At 41.3% G+C, this 15835-nt stretch overlaps 1 protein-coding gene across 4 annotated transcripts; it reads left to right on the forward strand.

Annotated features, from left to right (window-relative positions):
- The first annotated feature begins 7174 nt into the window (after positions 1–7174).
- Positions 7175–10714, forward strand: COX20 (cytochrome c oxidase assembly factor COX20). Of its 4 annotated transcripts, none has more exons than XM_068676371.1 (4): positions 7175–7329; positions 9061–9175; positions 9313–9376; positions 9960–10714. In XM_068676371.1, the coding sequence occupies exons 1-4, from the start codon at positions 7297–7299 to the stop codon at positions 10099–10101; spliced, it is 354 nt and encodes a 117-aa protein (XP_068532472.1). In that variant the 5' UTR covers positions 7175–7296; the 3' UTR covers positions 10102–10714. The 4 variants fall into 4 exon arrangements, with proteins under 4 accessions (XP_068532472.1, XP_068532474.1, XP_068532475.1 ...); XM_068676373.1 differs by lacking the exon at positions 7175–7329 and adding an exon at positions 7838–8016 and having other exon boundaries at positions 9299–9376; XM_068676374.1 differs by lacking the exon at positions 7175–7329 and adding an exon at positions 8044–8153 and having other exon boundaries at positions 9299–9376.
- The last annotated feature ends 5121 nt before the right edge of the window (positions 10715–15835 follow it).

The following is a 15835-nucleotide window of genomic DNA, read 5'->3' on the forward strand; positions in this document are numbered from 1 at the left end:
TATTGAATTATGCCGTTCTGTACTGATTACATGATATGATAGCACTTGTCAAAATTCCCAGTGTATGTACTCTCACCTCTTTATTCCCCCGAAATCACCAATAACCTCAATCAATGTGAAGCTATCAGATGGCTACAGGGATATGGAAAGCTTAGTGTTTTGGTGAAATACTGAGTCGTGTATGTTAAAATGAATTCTACAAACTTCCCAGCAACTGAGCTGTATTGATTATGAACAATTTAGGCTTAACCAGAATTTATACAACTGTGAAGATTCTGGACAGTTTGTAGCTGATATGCCTTTAAAATCAACTAAAATCAGTCCATATGTCATTCTTTATAAACAAAAATTGCACATGAATGTGAAATTAATTTAAAAAAAAGCAACACACGTGGATATCAGCAGTGTCAAAATGTAGTGTTTTTCTCACCTAAAATCTGCAGGAGTTCATCAATTACCTGCCTTAGCTTTGGATCTGGTGAGTTATATTTTCAAAGTCAAGCTCACTTAAAAGCACACTGACAGGTGACATTATTAGGTGACATTATTACTAGTTAAGGAGTTGATGGTTATTAAGTTTAAATTAAATCAAAATGCTTAAATGATACTCCTCTGAATGCCTGGCAGCCCCATTTTTTTCTAGAGAAGATCTAATAAACAAATGGTGAGGCTGTGGGAACTGTTTCAGGGTTTGACTTATAAATAACAGCACAATGCCTGAAATTCTTTTTAGGGACTGTTCTTTCACCAGATCTTGTCAGAACAGATAATTATGCCAGTTATAGATAAAATTTTAAAGAGACATCTAATATGTTCCAAATGAATCTGAGACTTGCCTGTATTAGGTTGGAGAAAAACAACTTTGAACAGCATTACTTGGTAATTATTCATGAACAAATATCTGAAAAGATGGTGGGTTTAAGATAAACTGCTCTATCACAACAATCATCGTGATCAACTAATTTAAAGTGTCCTCACAGGAGGTAAACAAATGTAAAACGGAAACCATAAACTATCAGAATGTAGACGTCACTCCCAAGAGCGGGGACGGGGTGGGAATCAGATGGAACTGACACTGTTACTCAGAATTACGCTGTCACATACCCAAGCTAGCACTCTGAAGGACCATTCATCAAAATAAGCACTCCTTTCCCTTCCTCGTGTTAGAAATGGCCCCTCCTTTGTCTTAGAAGCACTGGATTTGATGAAGTAAGCAGTGCAGCTTTCTGCCAACACACACTTCTCCAAAACTGGAAGAATAACTTACCACAACTGCCATTAGGCTATTTTAGCTTTAGCAGACCAGAACAACTCATCTATTAGACATCAATTATATCCAACTCTGTAAGAATTTTAAACAGCTTATAAGTGAAGTAATTAAGTGTATGTTTAGTTTCTATTCTCATTCCTGCAGAGGTACTGAGAAGGCACGAGTTTGACATGCTAGGAAAATAAAACCACCAGCATGGGAAATTATGGGGAAAAAAGCCCTACCAGGGTAAATAAAGAAAACCCTCTGCACAGATCAGCAGCCACAGCATGGATGTCCATGCCCAAGAGCTCTGCAACTGAATTTACTGAGCAGCTGGCTGTCTTGCTGGTGAGGAGAATGGCATGGGTGAGGATAATAACCCTCTGCTAAGGGCAGGAGACTGCGAGGGCTTCCCCAGCAGCATGGCGGTGCAGAGCGCACACAAATCCCACCAGAACCCTGGGAACAGTTCCCCCAGCACCCAGAGAGCTCCGGCTCCTCTACCAGACCTCAGAGCACAAACAGCTTCTGCCCCAGGCTGTCTTGCATCAGGTGGTCTGTAAGTTCATAGGTATTAGTGATTTTAGCCCAGCACCTGATGCTGGGAAGCTAGGAGTCTCCAAAATTGAATTCTGACAGAAGGTCACAGCCCTTTGTAGTCAACCACCAGCAGACTGACTCAGACTTGAGGCCAGGTCACAGCGTGGCATCAGAAAGAGAGAAAAAAATACTGGATTCAAAAACACTAATACCAAGTTTTTAAACTCTGATCCTTCTCAGAAAGCAGGGGAATTCTCATCATATATAGAAATATTTATATGCTAGACATTAAGTCATTCCTGTCACTTACGGAGAAAAACCTTGAATTCTTGCCAGGGAATCTGAGCACCACAGTGGGACACCTGAGGTGTCTGCAAATCTGCAACAACTGTTTGGAAACAATATATTCTGCTATGCTTTGATCTCTCAAATCTCAGCCTTAAGGATGAGCCATTTCTTATGAGATCCTTCTGGAGCCATGAGCTTTCTCTTCGCTACCACTTGCCCAAGGGGCACTATTTGGTATAGGAGATCCTGCTCTAGCATACTAAAACTAGTCTTTTAGCACAATGAAAAAAATGTATGCTGACATTTCTGAATCTCTTAGTGTATTTTGGATGGCAGCTGTCTTAAAAGTACACTTTATTACTTAAAAGTACACTTTCCAGTTATTTCCAGTGGAACAAAGCACTTTGCAGCTGGCATGACTACCAGAGGACAGTCACGTCACCAGGCAAGGTGGGGATAAGCCAGTGAGCGTACTCTAAAGTGTTTGGTGCTTTATTACAAAATTGGAAACAAAACCCAGAAACCCTTACCCTACCCCCACTCACACCTCCTTCCCCTCCCCCCCCCCCAAAAAAAAAAAAAAAAAAAAAGCAAAAATCAGCACAATACCTCCCTGTATAGTGCTGATTATACACCTGCTTTAACAGCACGTTGCATACAAAACGCAGCGTCACAGCAGCTCCTGAACATCACTTCTCTCCTCTTACCCTTTGGTTCAGTGATCTCATTATATTCTAGCACTGTCTGTGTTAAAAATGAACCAGTTGCCGAGACCTTAGTGTATTAATGCAATAAGGACGTTTTTGCCTTCTCCAGGCTTTTATCTCAGGAAAAAGTAAAGAGCCACGGTGATTAATGCAAAAAGTTACTTTAGCTAGTGTTGGATATACAGGGAAAAGTGTAAGGACAGGAGAAGCACGTAGTAATACTTACTCATTGTACCCTAGCACTTGTGGTGAGGGAATTCTTAACCCTGAGAGGGTGCCTGAGTATTTAACAGCCTTTGATAGATTTTTCTTTTCCTCTGAATTTTGCAGTGCTGTTTAAATAGCTTATTTCTACATAAATTTCTTACTGGCGTAATTCAGTTTGTTATGAATTTTCAGAAACCACATCCCAAAAGAAACAATTACCATACAAATATCTTATTAGTTCTAGTCTTCAGTTTTCTCTGAGGAATTAATAAAGATTAAACCTGACACATTCATATGACAGACATGGAACACGAGGCTTAGAGTTCATAATAATACCCCTCCACGCTATTCCTGATGGAAACCTCAGGACAGCTACTCTAGTTTGAAAAAATTAAGATGTGAAGTGTTTCTGGGACTCATTGGCAGGGATAAAAGCAGCAATACTCTGATTTGGAAGATCTAAATATATAATGTTCACAGGTTCAAAACCATGACAAAATACAATTTTGATTGCAAAGGACTGTGATTTCACTGGTAGAAAAATAAGAAATGTAACATATATATATGTATAAATAATAATAATTTTAAAAGTCATATGACCACAATATAGCAGATTTCTGAAATAATTCATTTTCTGCAAATTGGCCAATTGTTGCGATCTAATTGTTGGGTGATCTAAAGCCTATTACAGTACCCCTTTAATAATCTGTTAATATAATTTCAATTTAATTGCAATTAGAAAACAGATTGCTGAGAGAAGCTGGAGAATCCCTGCCTGTGGAAGTGTTTTAAAAAACTTAGACAAGTTCGTCAGGGATGAGACAGCGTAAGTTAAGTACCTGTGGGGCAAAGGAATGGACTAGCAAACCTCTCATGTTCCACACTCCTATTGCTATAACCCCATGATTACTAGGTCATTATTACACAGATTTCTTTCAGAAGTAACACACATCTCCTAAAGTCTTCAATTCCAGAAAATATATTCTAGGTCTTAAAAGGCTGAAACTTAAAAAGAAATGGACCAAAGCAGACAATTAAATACTACCATTGTCTGTGTGAAGGGGATTACAATGTCATATAAGAAAGCTGTCTTTCTGCATTCACCAATAATAAATTTAAGACATGCTTTATAAGCAAAATAGAAAACATTTTCATTATATGAAAGATGTTGTTTAATTAGGAAAATGTTGGTTCTGTTTTTAGTCTGGACTTTAGCATGCTTAAGTCCAGTTGCTACCAAGAAGTCAGGAAATTCTAAAGGTAGCTCTATCTCTGACAGTTTAACTGAAATTATAACTGATAAAGTTTTATATGTCCTTTTTTTTTTTTTTTTTTTTTTTTTTTTTTTATAGAACCCCCTTGTTCTTTTTGAATCATACACCTGAATAACATTAAAAGATCTGGCAGAAGAAATAAAGCCATAGGAGCCTGCCTTCATTTCCTAGGCTTTTAGAGGAGTATGTTGAATTGACGGCTCATGTTGTAGCTAGAAAGACCATTTGTACAGAAACATCATTTGTACGGGTAACTAGGAGTATTGGAACACTGCTCTGCGCTGGTGTGGCCTCACCTCAAGTACTGTGTGCTGTTTTTTAAACCACAGCCTAAGAAAGACATAAAAAGAATAGAGAGTGTCCAAAGGAAGGCTACAAAGATGGTGACAGGTCTAGAGGGCAAGACTTTTCTATGGAGCAGCTGAGGTCCCTTGGTTTGCTCAGCCCAGAGCAGAGCGGGCTGAGGGGAGGCCTCATGGCGGCCTGCAGCTCCCTCATGAGGGGAGCGGAGGGGCGCTGAGCTCTGCTCTCTGGGGACAGCGACAGGACTCGAGGGAACGGCATGGAGCTGGGACAGGGGAGGGTCAGGCTGGGGGTTAGGGAAAGGGTCTGCACCCAGAGGGTGGTTGGGCACTGGGACAGGCTGCCCAGGGCAGTGGTCACAGCACTGAGCCTGCTGGAGTTCAGGAAGTGTTTGGACAGCGCTCACATTGGGGTTAACTCCTACGGGGTTCTGCGTCGAGCCAGGACCTGGACTCGATGGCTTTTGTGGGTCCTTTCCCACTGAGGATATTCTATGATTATATGATTCTGTGTTAGTCAAAGTCAACCTACAGAAGCAATCAGCAAAGCCAGCCTGGAATAAAACTGGCTTGCAGTTGAGCCTTAATTTGCATTAGTATTAATGCTGGAATAAAAAAGGCAATTTGTTTTAACTGCATGAGCGTGGTTCCCGACTGCCTTGGCAGCAGTAGCCTGCACACACTCTTTGTGCCTTCTCCTACAGGGAGCAGTTACTCTGACATAACCTGCTAGATGGTATCTCTACAACCATCATAGTAAATATTTACCACCACAAAACCATCAAATACATAAATCCTACACACCTGAATCTAATAATATGACGTCCTCCTCCTGAAGGACAAACACTCTTGTGAAATCCAAGGACATGAATGGAATAACCATCCTCTTCCTGACTTCTGGCAATGTTAAGTAACCCTTGCTTACACTGCTTACAACATGGTACCTGGTCACCACAGGCAATTGCTTGGCTTCTTTTTAAGCAGCTTCAAGCTGACCATGGAGACAGATAAAAAGTCCTACAAGATTTGTTTCAAGGGTGCCTCCACCGCTAGCCCAGGAATCTGCCAGCCTGCTAACTACCAAGCAATGCCTGTAGCAGAGCAACGTCTTGAGGCGCTTATCTGCTCTCAGAAGAGCAAACGTATGTCTCCCCTTATGTTCGATGGTGACAAGACTGCACGTAGGTTCAGACCCCTCAAGAAAGTGCTCAGCATGATGAAGGAAATTAGCGCTGAAGTCAGCAAGCCAACATCAATCCAATTCTTCCACTCTTTTATTCTTCAAAATATTAACTTCTGCACGCCAGGCCACATCACCACCAGTAAAAGCACTATCTACTTTTTACCAATTTGGCCCTATTAACCCCAGACATATCAGCACACTCCTGTGATTTCTTACTATACTCCTCCATGTTTGTGGTTATGCAATAAAATGCAATTACACAATGATTTTTTTAAACCAACTAAAATAAAAACATACATTACAAATCCAAAGAAGAAAATATGCCAATAATTTTATTTCCACATTTTATTATGGTAAATGCCCTGTGTTTTTACATACATAATACACATTAGCTTTAAAAGGATTAGATACAATTCCAGATATGTTTATTGATCTTTTTAAAATTGCAAATGTATCGGACCAGTTTGTTCCATGAATTCTGAACATTGCCTCTAGAGACTGCAAAGATGATAAAGCAATCAGATTTGGGACTGCTGGGAAGGAGTGAGACTTGTTTCTAATCTGTTAAAGATTTCAAATAACCCATGCAAATGTAAAACAGCACTTTCCAACTAGTAATATATCAATTCTGTGTAAAAGTACGTTGTTTCCAGAATCCTGAAAACATGTAAGTAATATAAAACTCAAACTTAAATCCAGTGAGTGCAAAAGACCATTCTATTCAGCATAGAATTCAAAATAAAACATCCAAAATTACACTTTAAAAGGTCTGAAGATAGCTAATTCCTCCTAGGGAAACAATGTTTCAGGACTTTTTTTTTTTTTTTAATCAAAAAGCAATACTACACATCTCTCGTCCTTGTTTTTCTTTGTTGCTGTGACGTAAAAGGTCCTAAATTGAACCTAGCTGGCAAATTACTACTTAGGAGGTAGAAACTTGTTTTCTTCCAGCAAAACGTGTTTTCACAGTATGTCAGAACTACAAAACGCTGTCCTGAGTCACTTAGCAGCGTTCACCTCTTCAGATTTTACTCGTGGTAACATTTAACTTTTGAAGCATGATTTCCAGTGTGCGGACGCGCTTTGGCACAGGCTGCCCTAACAAACGCACTCGTGTTTTATCCCATTTGGCTGTAATGGCCCAAAGAGTGCCACCATTTCAGAAGCCTATTCTGCGCAGAGTAATTCCCCCACGCATGCCCCCCTAGCGCCGCCATCGCTGCCCCCCCCCCCTTTCCCTTTCCTTTCCTCCCCTCCCCGCTGCGCGCCCTCGCGCCTCCCCCTCCCGCCACGGGCGGGCGCGCGCGCGCACGCACGCACGCAGCCGGGCGCACGCGCGCGCGCCCTCGCTCCGTGACCCATTTCGGCGAACAAAGGAGCTCGCGGGCAGCGAGGCCCCGCACCTAAAATGGCGCCGGCGCCTCCTCCCTCCCCCCCCCCCGCGCGGGCACCACAGAGACGGGGCGGGCAGAGCGGCGCCTCGCCGCGGCCGCTCTAGGCGCGGCCCTTCCCCGTCTCGGTGGTGCGCGGGCGCTGTCGCGTCATGGCGGGCGAGGGCGGCTCTGAGGAGGGGAAGGTAATGGCGGCTGCTGGCGGGACGGCGGCCGTTCGCTCTCCGTATTTAGTTTTATTTATTTTTATTATTATTTTTTATTTTTTATTTTATTTTAGTATTACGCGCTCCTCCACAGGGTTTTCTCTTTTGGGGTTGAAACGCTGTCGTGACCCTCGAGCCTCCCCAACCGCCGTAACGGTGGCTGGAGTCGTGCCGAGCGGCTGCTTGCCCGTGTGGCAGCGGGTGAAACCCTGCTGTAACGGGGCACAGCGCGGGTGCAGCGCGGGCAGACTGGCTTCTTCCACAAGAGAGTACTTGAAATCGTTAGGGCAGGGCTTTCTGTCCCGCTGGCACAAAGGGATGGTGTGGGAGCAGCTGAGGGCTGTTCACAGACAACAGAGATTAAATTATTAATGGAGGTTCCTTACTTGAGTGCAAATCCATTTGCTTGCCATCCCTCTATCCACAGTCGGGCATCTTCTCAGTGACTTCCCTCAGTGTTGCCAGCCCTTTGTGGATGGTTTATGGTGGTATCCCATCTTTAAAATCCAATCGGTCCAACTATAGCAGCTTTCAAAAAAAAAAAAAAAGTAAATCATTGTTAATAACTTCAGCTGGTACTGTTGCACATTGCAGTGTTTAATGGTGTTTAATGATTTAAAGTTAATGGAATGGTTGAATACAGAATTACCGCACCACCAATAACAGGTGAGTTAGGAGGAAGAAGGGAGATTTATTACAGTTCAGGCCCCTTCACTCTGACCATGTTGTCTCGAGGCCTCTGCACATGCAGTTTGCCATTCCTGCTTGTGACACCAACATGCACTTGCAAGGATGTTCTTCAGGTGGGAGATATGAATTGTAATCAAGTTAGAAGATCTCCATCATACTTACGCCAACGTAGGCTTCTCAGAAATCAAAAATATATTTGTCCAGTCCATAGTTGCATGTATGCATGGCAATATGTAATTGCCATTTGAAAAGTAAATAGAAATATGGCAGAAAAAAAGCTAGTGTGGGTTATAGATGTGAGGCAGAATATTAAATAATTAGGGTAATTTTAACCAGTAGATTCATTTTAAAATCTATGTGTAGAATATAGATGAATTTACATGAGTAGCCCCTATGTTTAGGCATACATGGGATTAAGTTAAAAATGGTGGTTTTAGTCTTTGTTTAATATAAAGTTCTCTGGTACCAGCATCATCTTCTCCAATAATTTCTTTCACTCTTTTTTTTTTATTGTTATTATTTTTTTTTTTTTTAATTTTAAACACATTTGCCTTTTCGGATGTTACAATTACGTGGCATAACCTTACCTGGTTGATTGTAACCTCACCTGTTATACAACCTGATGTATGTTGGTTTTAAATAAAGGAGCTGGGCTCCTAAGGGTATTCTCCCTACCTTTTTTTGGGAGAATAAAGGAAAAAATGAAATAATCTTCAATAGGAAGGACAGAAGAACCATAAGCCACCAGGCTTACAAAAATGATGTTGCCTAAATCAATTGCTAACTCTTTTAAAGCAGTTCTTGATACAGCTGTGCATATTCGCTATGTATGGTCATCTTTTGCTCAAGTATAAATTGATTTTGCTCAAATATAAATGTATTCCTGGGAGCAGGAAATCATTCAGTTTTTATTGTTGACTACTAAGATGAGTCAATTTTACAGGGAAATAGGCTACTTTTACAAAAGTAGTTTTAAATTAATATTTTAATGTGTTGTTTTTGTTTTCTTTTTCCTTGCAGTCCTTTAAACTCCTAGGATTTCTTGATGTTAAAAATGTCCCATGTGCACGAGAATCAGTGCTCTATGGCTCTGTGGGATCTTTAGTTGTGGGTCTTGGACACTTTTTAGCAACCAGTAAGTAATTACACCTTTTGTTTCTTTTATGTGTTATTTGTAAGGTGAAATTCATTCTTAATTTCTATTAAGCTTTATTAATAATGGGAAGCCACCCAACTTTTTTCCTCTAACTTTTTGGAGTATTTTTGTTTCAGGTAGAGTTAAAAGATCCTGTGACTTTGCAGTCGGTGGCTTTATTTGCACAATGTTAGGATACTGGTATGTAGAATGTTTCTTGAATTTTGACAGACCTATGTTGGCTGTTTTGTACAACACAATCCTTGTGTGACCTTTCATACTCTTTTTTGAAACTCCATATATGACTTGCCTAGCTAACTGTCCTCTTCCTTCTCCCCCAAATCATTTTAAGGGAAAAGAGTTCCATGCCTTCAAATTTTTATTTTCATATATTTAAAAAAACAAAACAGAAGTTGCTCATTTCTTGAATTCTCAGAGATCAGACCATCCAGTTATCTCCTTTCTTCCTTTTTTTCCTTCACATGTGCCATTCTTCTGCCCTAATTAAAAAAGCAGCATATTAAACGTTCACGAGGTTAAGATCCAAATCATGGAAGTGAGCATTTTCCATTGGAATTGTATATCCTGCTCCTCAGTAGGAGCTGCCTAATGCCTGCCTTAAAGAAACAGCAGGTACCCTGGTATTTCCATTATGCGTTATTTCATACCAAATTTTACTACCATTATTGTATGTGGTTTCAAAATTTCAACTGGCTGAATAACTCTGATTTGATACTGTCACACATGTAAAGAGGGAATCATGTTTTCTTTTTGTCTCCTCTAGGTTTTACTGCAGGTACAATTTAGCCAAACACAGGATCCGGCAAAGAATGCTTAAAGAAGGAATGAGAAACAAAATTTTATTTGAAGGCAGTTCTTTTGATCCAGAAAAAAAGCAAACAGACAGTGAAAGAAGCAATTCATAGTCTGCTCTAGAAGAATCTGTGGGCTAATACAGCTTTGGGAGAAGGTGGTCCAAAAATGGTGGTGTTCCCTGTTAACGTGTGAGGTAACTGATAAATCATGCTGATTTTCCTAGAAAATTCAAGTAAGAAATTCAGTGTTAAATCAGTATACAAGCCTTTCTTTGTTTCATGTATGTATGTATATGACTATGTACACGGTCAGGAATGACCTCCATGGTTTTGGCTTGTTAAACATTTGGGAATTGATGTGGTCTGCTGCAGGGTCTTGGAGGATTAATGATGACATTTTGGGACTGCTTGAACTGTATTATAAACAGAATGGTGCATTTTAGCAAAGTTGTAATTACGTCTCATTTAAATACAGGCAAATATTTCCATCAGCTCTTCTCTGAGTAAATGCATCTTTCAGTGCTGCTGGTAAGCATGCTGTTTGTAAAACAGGAGTATTTAAACAGTCGGTGAATGCTTTGCCTGTGCAAGGTGGATATCAGTAGCTTTTGTAAGATTTCAGCTGCAGAGCAGTGGGCAACTTCAAATAATCTATATATACTGTGAGCTTCCATCTGTGTCTGTGCAAAACGAAGAATAAAACCACGCTTCAGGAGGAACCTCAGGTATTTGTGTAGTATCTTTTGACTTGATCAAAAATCTTCTCTTTGAGACGTTTCCTTAACAATGACTGGAATAATAGTTAATATTACAAGTAGTAACGGTAAGCAGTTCATGGAAAAAGGCATGTTCTGTTAATATATTTCACTGTAAATCTTAAGATAAAAATATATCTACATGCTTTAAAGGAAACATTGTTTTATTGGGAAATAGTGTTAGATCTAATGGCATATGGGCAAAAAGATGAATGATGGCATAGTATTCCTTTGCTTGTATGCTTCTCTTTACACCAGTGAGGATGCATTTATGTTTTTTACAAAATGATTTACCATTTTTGTTTACAAAATGATTTATCATGTTACAAGCACCTTTTTGGTCTAAAGTCATTCACTGAGCACAAATAGTACCCTCTGCTTAGTCTGAGAGAGCTCGTGATCTGTCGGTGCTGGGGTTATGTGGAGGAGTGCAGATGTAAACAGCAGCATTGCTCTACTTAGTTAATTTGGAAATATGCTTGAGAGCACTAAACAAGCATGCTGTTTACACTAAGGTAATTGAACTTTTACCCTCTCTGGTTTAGCCTCTTAGAAGAAAACAAACCTGTATTCTGTACCATTTATTCTTGTTCCCTATTCCTCCTGTTTCTTCTGAAGGGAATAAAAGAATGAAGATAAGTTTTATGGAGAACTTTTAGTTCAGTAATTTATATTAAAAAGTCTCCAGAGAGCTTGAGTTAGTACAATGAAACACTCTCTGTCCACACTGGAAAGTTCAAGCTCAGAATTCAACTCATAGGTAGCTCTAACTCACAAGATAAAATGTTTTCTGTAGTTTTATGCTGGGAGGTGAAGAGGAGAGAGAAGCTCCCTCTCTTTGGATCGTGTAGGAGGCGTTGCCTCATGAAGCCCTTTGAGTGGCAGTGGGAAACTGAGCGAGCCATGAGCAAGTACTTAGCAAGCTCCTATTTTAACACATGGTTGAGTTCTTTCCTATCTGACATAAGAAAAGGAGCTGCAACCTAAGCAGGGGGTCTTTCGGCTGTGAGGCCATAGTTCAGTTGGGGAGTTTAGAAAACAAAAGCATCCGGGTGAAAATCAGGTAAGTTGTTGAGAAAAGAATGTGGCTCTGTGCCGACAGGAAAGGAGGCAACATGCACGGAAGGGCATCCTTTAAAATGTGTAAGTACAGTGACCATGACGAGGGGAAAACAGCAGGATTAATTTCTCTACAGTGTTAATTGGCTGTTGTTTTAGGCTGCTGTATGTAAGGACATGAGCCCAATAGCAGCTTATCAACAGTACTAGTGATTCTGGCCAATAACAACCAAATTCCAGGTGTATCCGATGGCTTAAATCATCAGTCTAATGCTGCCTCCCCATACAAAACATAAAATGAGCGTGCCAAATGGTAACAGAAAAATGGGGAAAGAGATAATATGCAGGCAGTCTGGCCAACGTTTAATTATTGAAAAACAGAGGTAAAATTGAGCCAACCAAAAGTCAGCCTCTGCAGAATGGGGAGTGTGGGGAGGAGGAATCGGTGAGCAGGACTCAGCTGGCAGGAAAGGGGAGGGTCAGCAACAGCAGAGGAAAGAATGCAGATAGTTAAACATGGCTCAAAAAAAAGGCGGACAGCTCTTCAGAGTGCCAGCTACAGCTGCTTCTGCATCGGCTATGGAAAGGGGATTGAAAGTGACTGATGGGTGACAAACCCCTGTTGAAAGGATGAGCAACTTTGTGAGGGACAGGACAAAACCCCAAAATCTCTATTAGCTGTGGTAAATTGAGGTAAATACATAAGAGAATAAAGAGTGTAATAACTTAGCAGAAGTAATTTTAATGTTCAAAAACAAAGTCCTAAGTATTCCTTAAATTAGTGAGCTATATTCTTATTAATACTGTTGGCTTTTTTTTTTTTAAGCTAAGTCATTCATAGAAATATGTAGCATGTACCTCTGTTTTATTATTGCACTTTATATCTCTGTTGCTGCTAGTGACAGATGTGATAGCTCTTGCTTTATCAAGGTTCAAAATACCCCTCAGCTTAATAGATAGCTAACACAGAAGAGAAATAGGAGGACTGAATATGTTTTTCTGCACTCTGAATGAGCCTGCAAAAGGAGAGAATGAAGTGTAACACCTTTAAACTTAGAGACCACTGGAAAAAAATCCTCTTTATTGCACTGACAGTTGCCTTATTTGGTCACCAAACTGTGACTGAGCAGAACACATTTTTTTGCTCTCTGAAGTTAATAAAATCCTCTCTACTTTTAAAGCAATGTAAAATACCACCAAAGTAAACAAATGGGTTTGTGGCACCTTGCTCTCACAGTGACTGGAGCACACTGCACAAGGGAGGGACATCCTCCAAGCCATTCAGGCACAAAGTCTCTGTCCAGGCATCCGGCAGAAAAGTGGCAATCTAAGGTTAATTGCCAACTCTGTTATTGGAGGTGTGTGATCAGGTTGCCTCTGCTCTCCAGAACCGTTTGCTATAGCAAATGTCATGTTTCAGCCATCAACAACTGTGACAGGCTCAGAACCTAAATCTTTTAAGTTGACAAGAGAGGCACTTACAGCTGTTACCCCAAACTTGTCGGTTGCATCTTAACCCAAGCAGAGATTTTTAGGAGATGTTGGCTTTGCTTTCTTGTTTCATTTTTCAGGCTTCCAGGCTATTTTGTGTACTGCCACCCAACCCAAGTCGTAGAGTGCTGGAAAGGGAAGTTCACCTGTCACTCATAAATGAGTCTGGCTTTTGGTGGGGTGATTTTATTCTAGGGTGGGGGGAGTACACTGCTTATTTCTGGTGTAAGCAACACAGCTAACAATGGAGCACCGTGCGAACTTGGTTGTAATGAATTCCCAAGTGAAAGAATTACCTCAGCTTAGTACATTAATTTCCATGCTTCCCTCATTCCTGTATTCAGGATCTTAGGTCAAGAGCTTGGTGATTACTAGTGAAATTTTGAAGCAAATACGAAGTAAAATTACCATGAAAAATTGGTCAGAACAAGGTTCTTAGAGCATGTTCAGAAGATGAAGATGACAAGCTTTTGATCAATTCCTTTGAATTTGAAGAACCAAGAATTAATGTGTCAGACGTAGAGCTGAGTTCTGGTTAACGTGACTCGAGGCCTTGGAACGTACATCATTCTTAAACTGGGAACATTGCACTCAGCAAGTACAGCTGGTGAACCTTCAAAGGAGGCAGGGGAACAGCTGGATGAAGAGAAGGTAGAGCCTTGGTGATGTGAGTAAAATGCAGACTCACGGCTAGCAAAACCCTGCCTAAAGCTGTTCTTAAGGCCCTAACCTTTTCCCGCACTTTCTGTATTTCTTCTGTATGTGGTTCATAGTTTGCTCAGGAACAGTCCAGCGGAGGGGCTGCCTGCTGCCATGTGAGCAGGTCACAGCATCCCTGTGTCTTGTGTAAAGACTGAGGGCACTCCTGCTCTGGGTGATGAGGAGGGTAGTTTAAGCCTTCCAGCTTCTGTCATCAGCAAGAGAGGGCACAGCCCTCAACTGTTCTGGATGTGCCAGGAGCCTGCTGGGAGTACGTCATGTTTACCCTGGGAGCAGACAGTTCCCATTATGGAGCTCTTTTTCCTCAGACTGGCCAAGCTTAATAATACCCAGACTGTATATTGTGGTGATGTATGTAACAGAACCAAAGAATCCCCTTCTGTCTTCATGCTCTGAATAGAATGAAATGCGTTCTTTGATTATTTTTCAAGCTTATCAAATGCTGTTTCAAGGAGCAGCCATGTGCCCTCAGCCTACATAGATTCTCTTCCCTGATCTCTCCACTGATGGCAACCAGCTTGTGATCAACTCCAGTGATCGTGGTGTGTATTTATCTACAAGAAGTCCTGGCCTTCGGGGCCATGTAGACACGCATGACGGGTTTTGGGGTTCACCTACAAGCTTTACAACTCTGGCTAATAGTCATGTTTTTCATTATCTGGATCAAGAGTTCTTACTGTCTTTACCTTTGGCAGGCAGTCAAATCCAGTGAGAGAGATCTTTCTCTACCACCTCATCACTCACGCTTTGCACAGATGCTGTGGAAATGGGGTGAGATCTCTTTGACCTCTTTGCCTATGGCTGCTGCTTCTAAGCAAATGCACTCAGGAGCCCATAGCCCCAGCCACCAGCCTATTTTGGTTATGTTACTTAAGAAATTAAAAAAAAGTAACATTCCCCTATTGTCAATAAACATTCAGGCTCTGGGTGAAATATCAGTAATATCAGTGAAGGTGTAAAGTCGATAACTGATTTATTATTGGGCGGATAAAATGTCACAAACAGCTGTTGCAGTTCTTCAGACCCAACATACAGCAAAATTTTCTAACAGCCTGTTCCTCGATAAAGAGATTCTCTGTTCAGGCACCCCAAGGAAATCTGGAACTACCAGTGCCTGTTACGTGCTTTGCTTACAGCATATTCATCCAGCAGCTGAAGCCCTGGAGGGTCATCCTGAGGCAGCGCTGGGAGACCCTGACAGAACTTGTTCTACTTGGCTTTTAGATCTGATATTATCTAAACGCAATGTTCTTTCGTAGCCCTCTACTCAAACTCTGGATAAAAAGAGCTCAGCTCTTTCTTCCTAAACATCAGAATGTCCCTTCAAACCACTACCACGGAGGGCTTCATACTCCCGCTAGAGTAGCAAGAGTAGAGTAGAAAAAAAAAAAAAAATGTAGAAATGCAAGATGGGCTTTTCAACCCAGAAACCCATTCACTGTTTCTAGTCATCGCTTTTTACATCACTGTTCATTCTGGGAGCACCATGCTTTGGCTTGTATGCCTCTACCACCCATGTTTGTGTTCTTGAGACCTCCACCTAAAGCAGTGGGTGACCCAGGTGCTCTTTTTCTCTATGCTCCCTGTGGTACGAGGAAAGAGGCGTCCACATATTCAGGATGTGGCAGACACAAGGCTCGTAATGCCCCGATCAAGACTGGGCATTTCAGTCTGTTCCTCCGTGGCTGTGTCTGGCCGTGGGGAAGACCGCAACATCTTGATCTTGTCACAGAGCCTCTGAGCAGGTCACACAGTGCTTTCTCTCCTACCACACAGCCAGAAGGCCTCTCCTGCACAGTGACAAGTGTAGCTCAAGCTGC

This window comes from Anas acuta, chromosome 3, assembly GCF_963932015.1.
Source record: "Anas acuta chromosome 3, bAnaAcu1.1, whole genome shotgun sequence".
Lineage (NCBI taxonomy): Eukaryota > Metazoa > Chordata > Aves > Anseriformes > Anatidae > Anas > Anas acuta.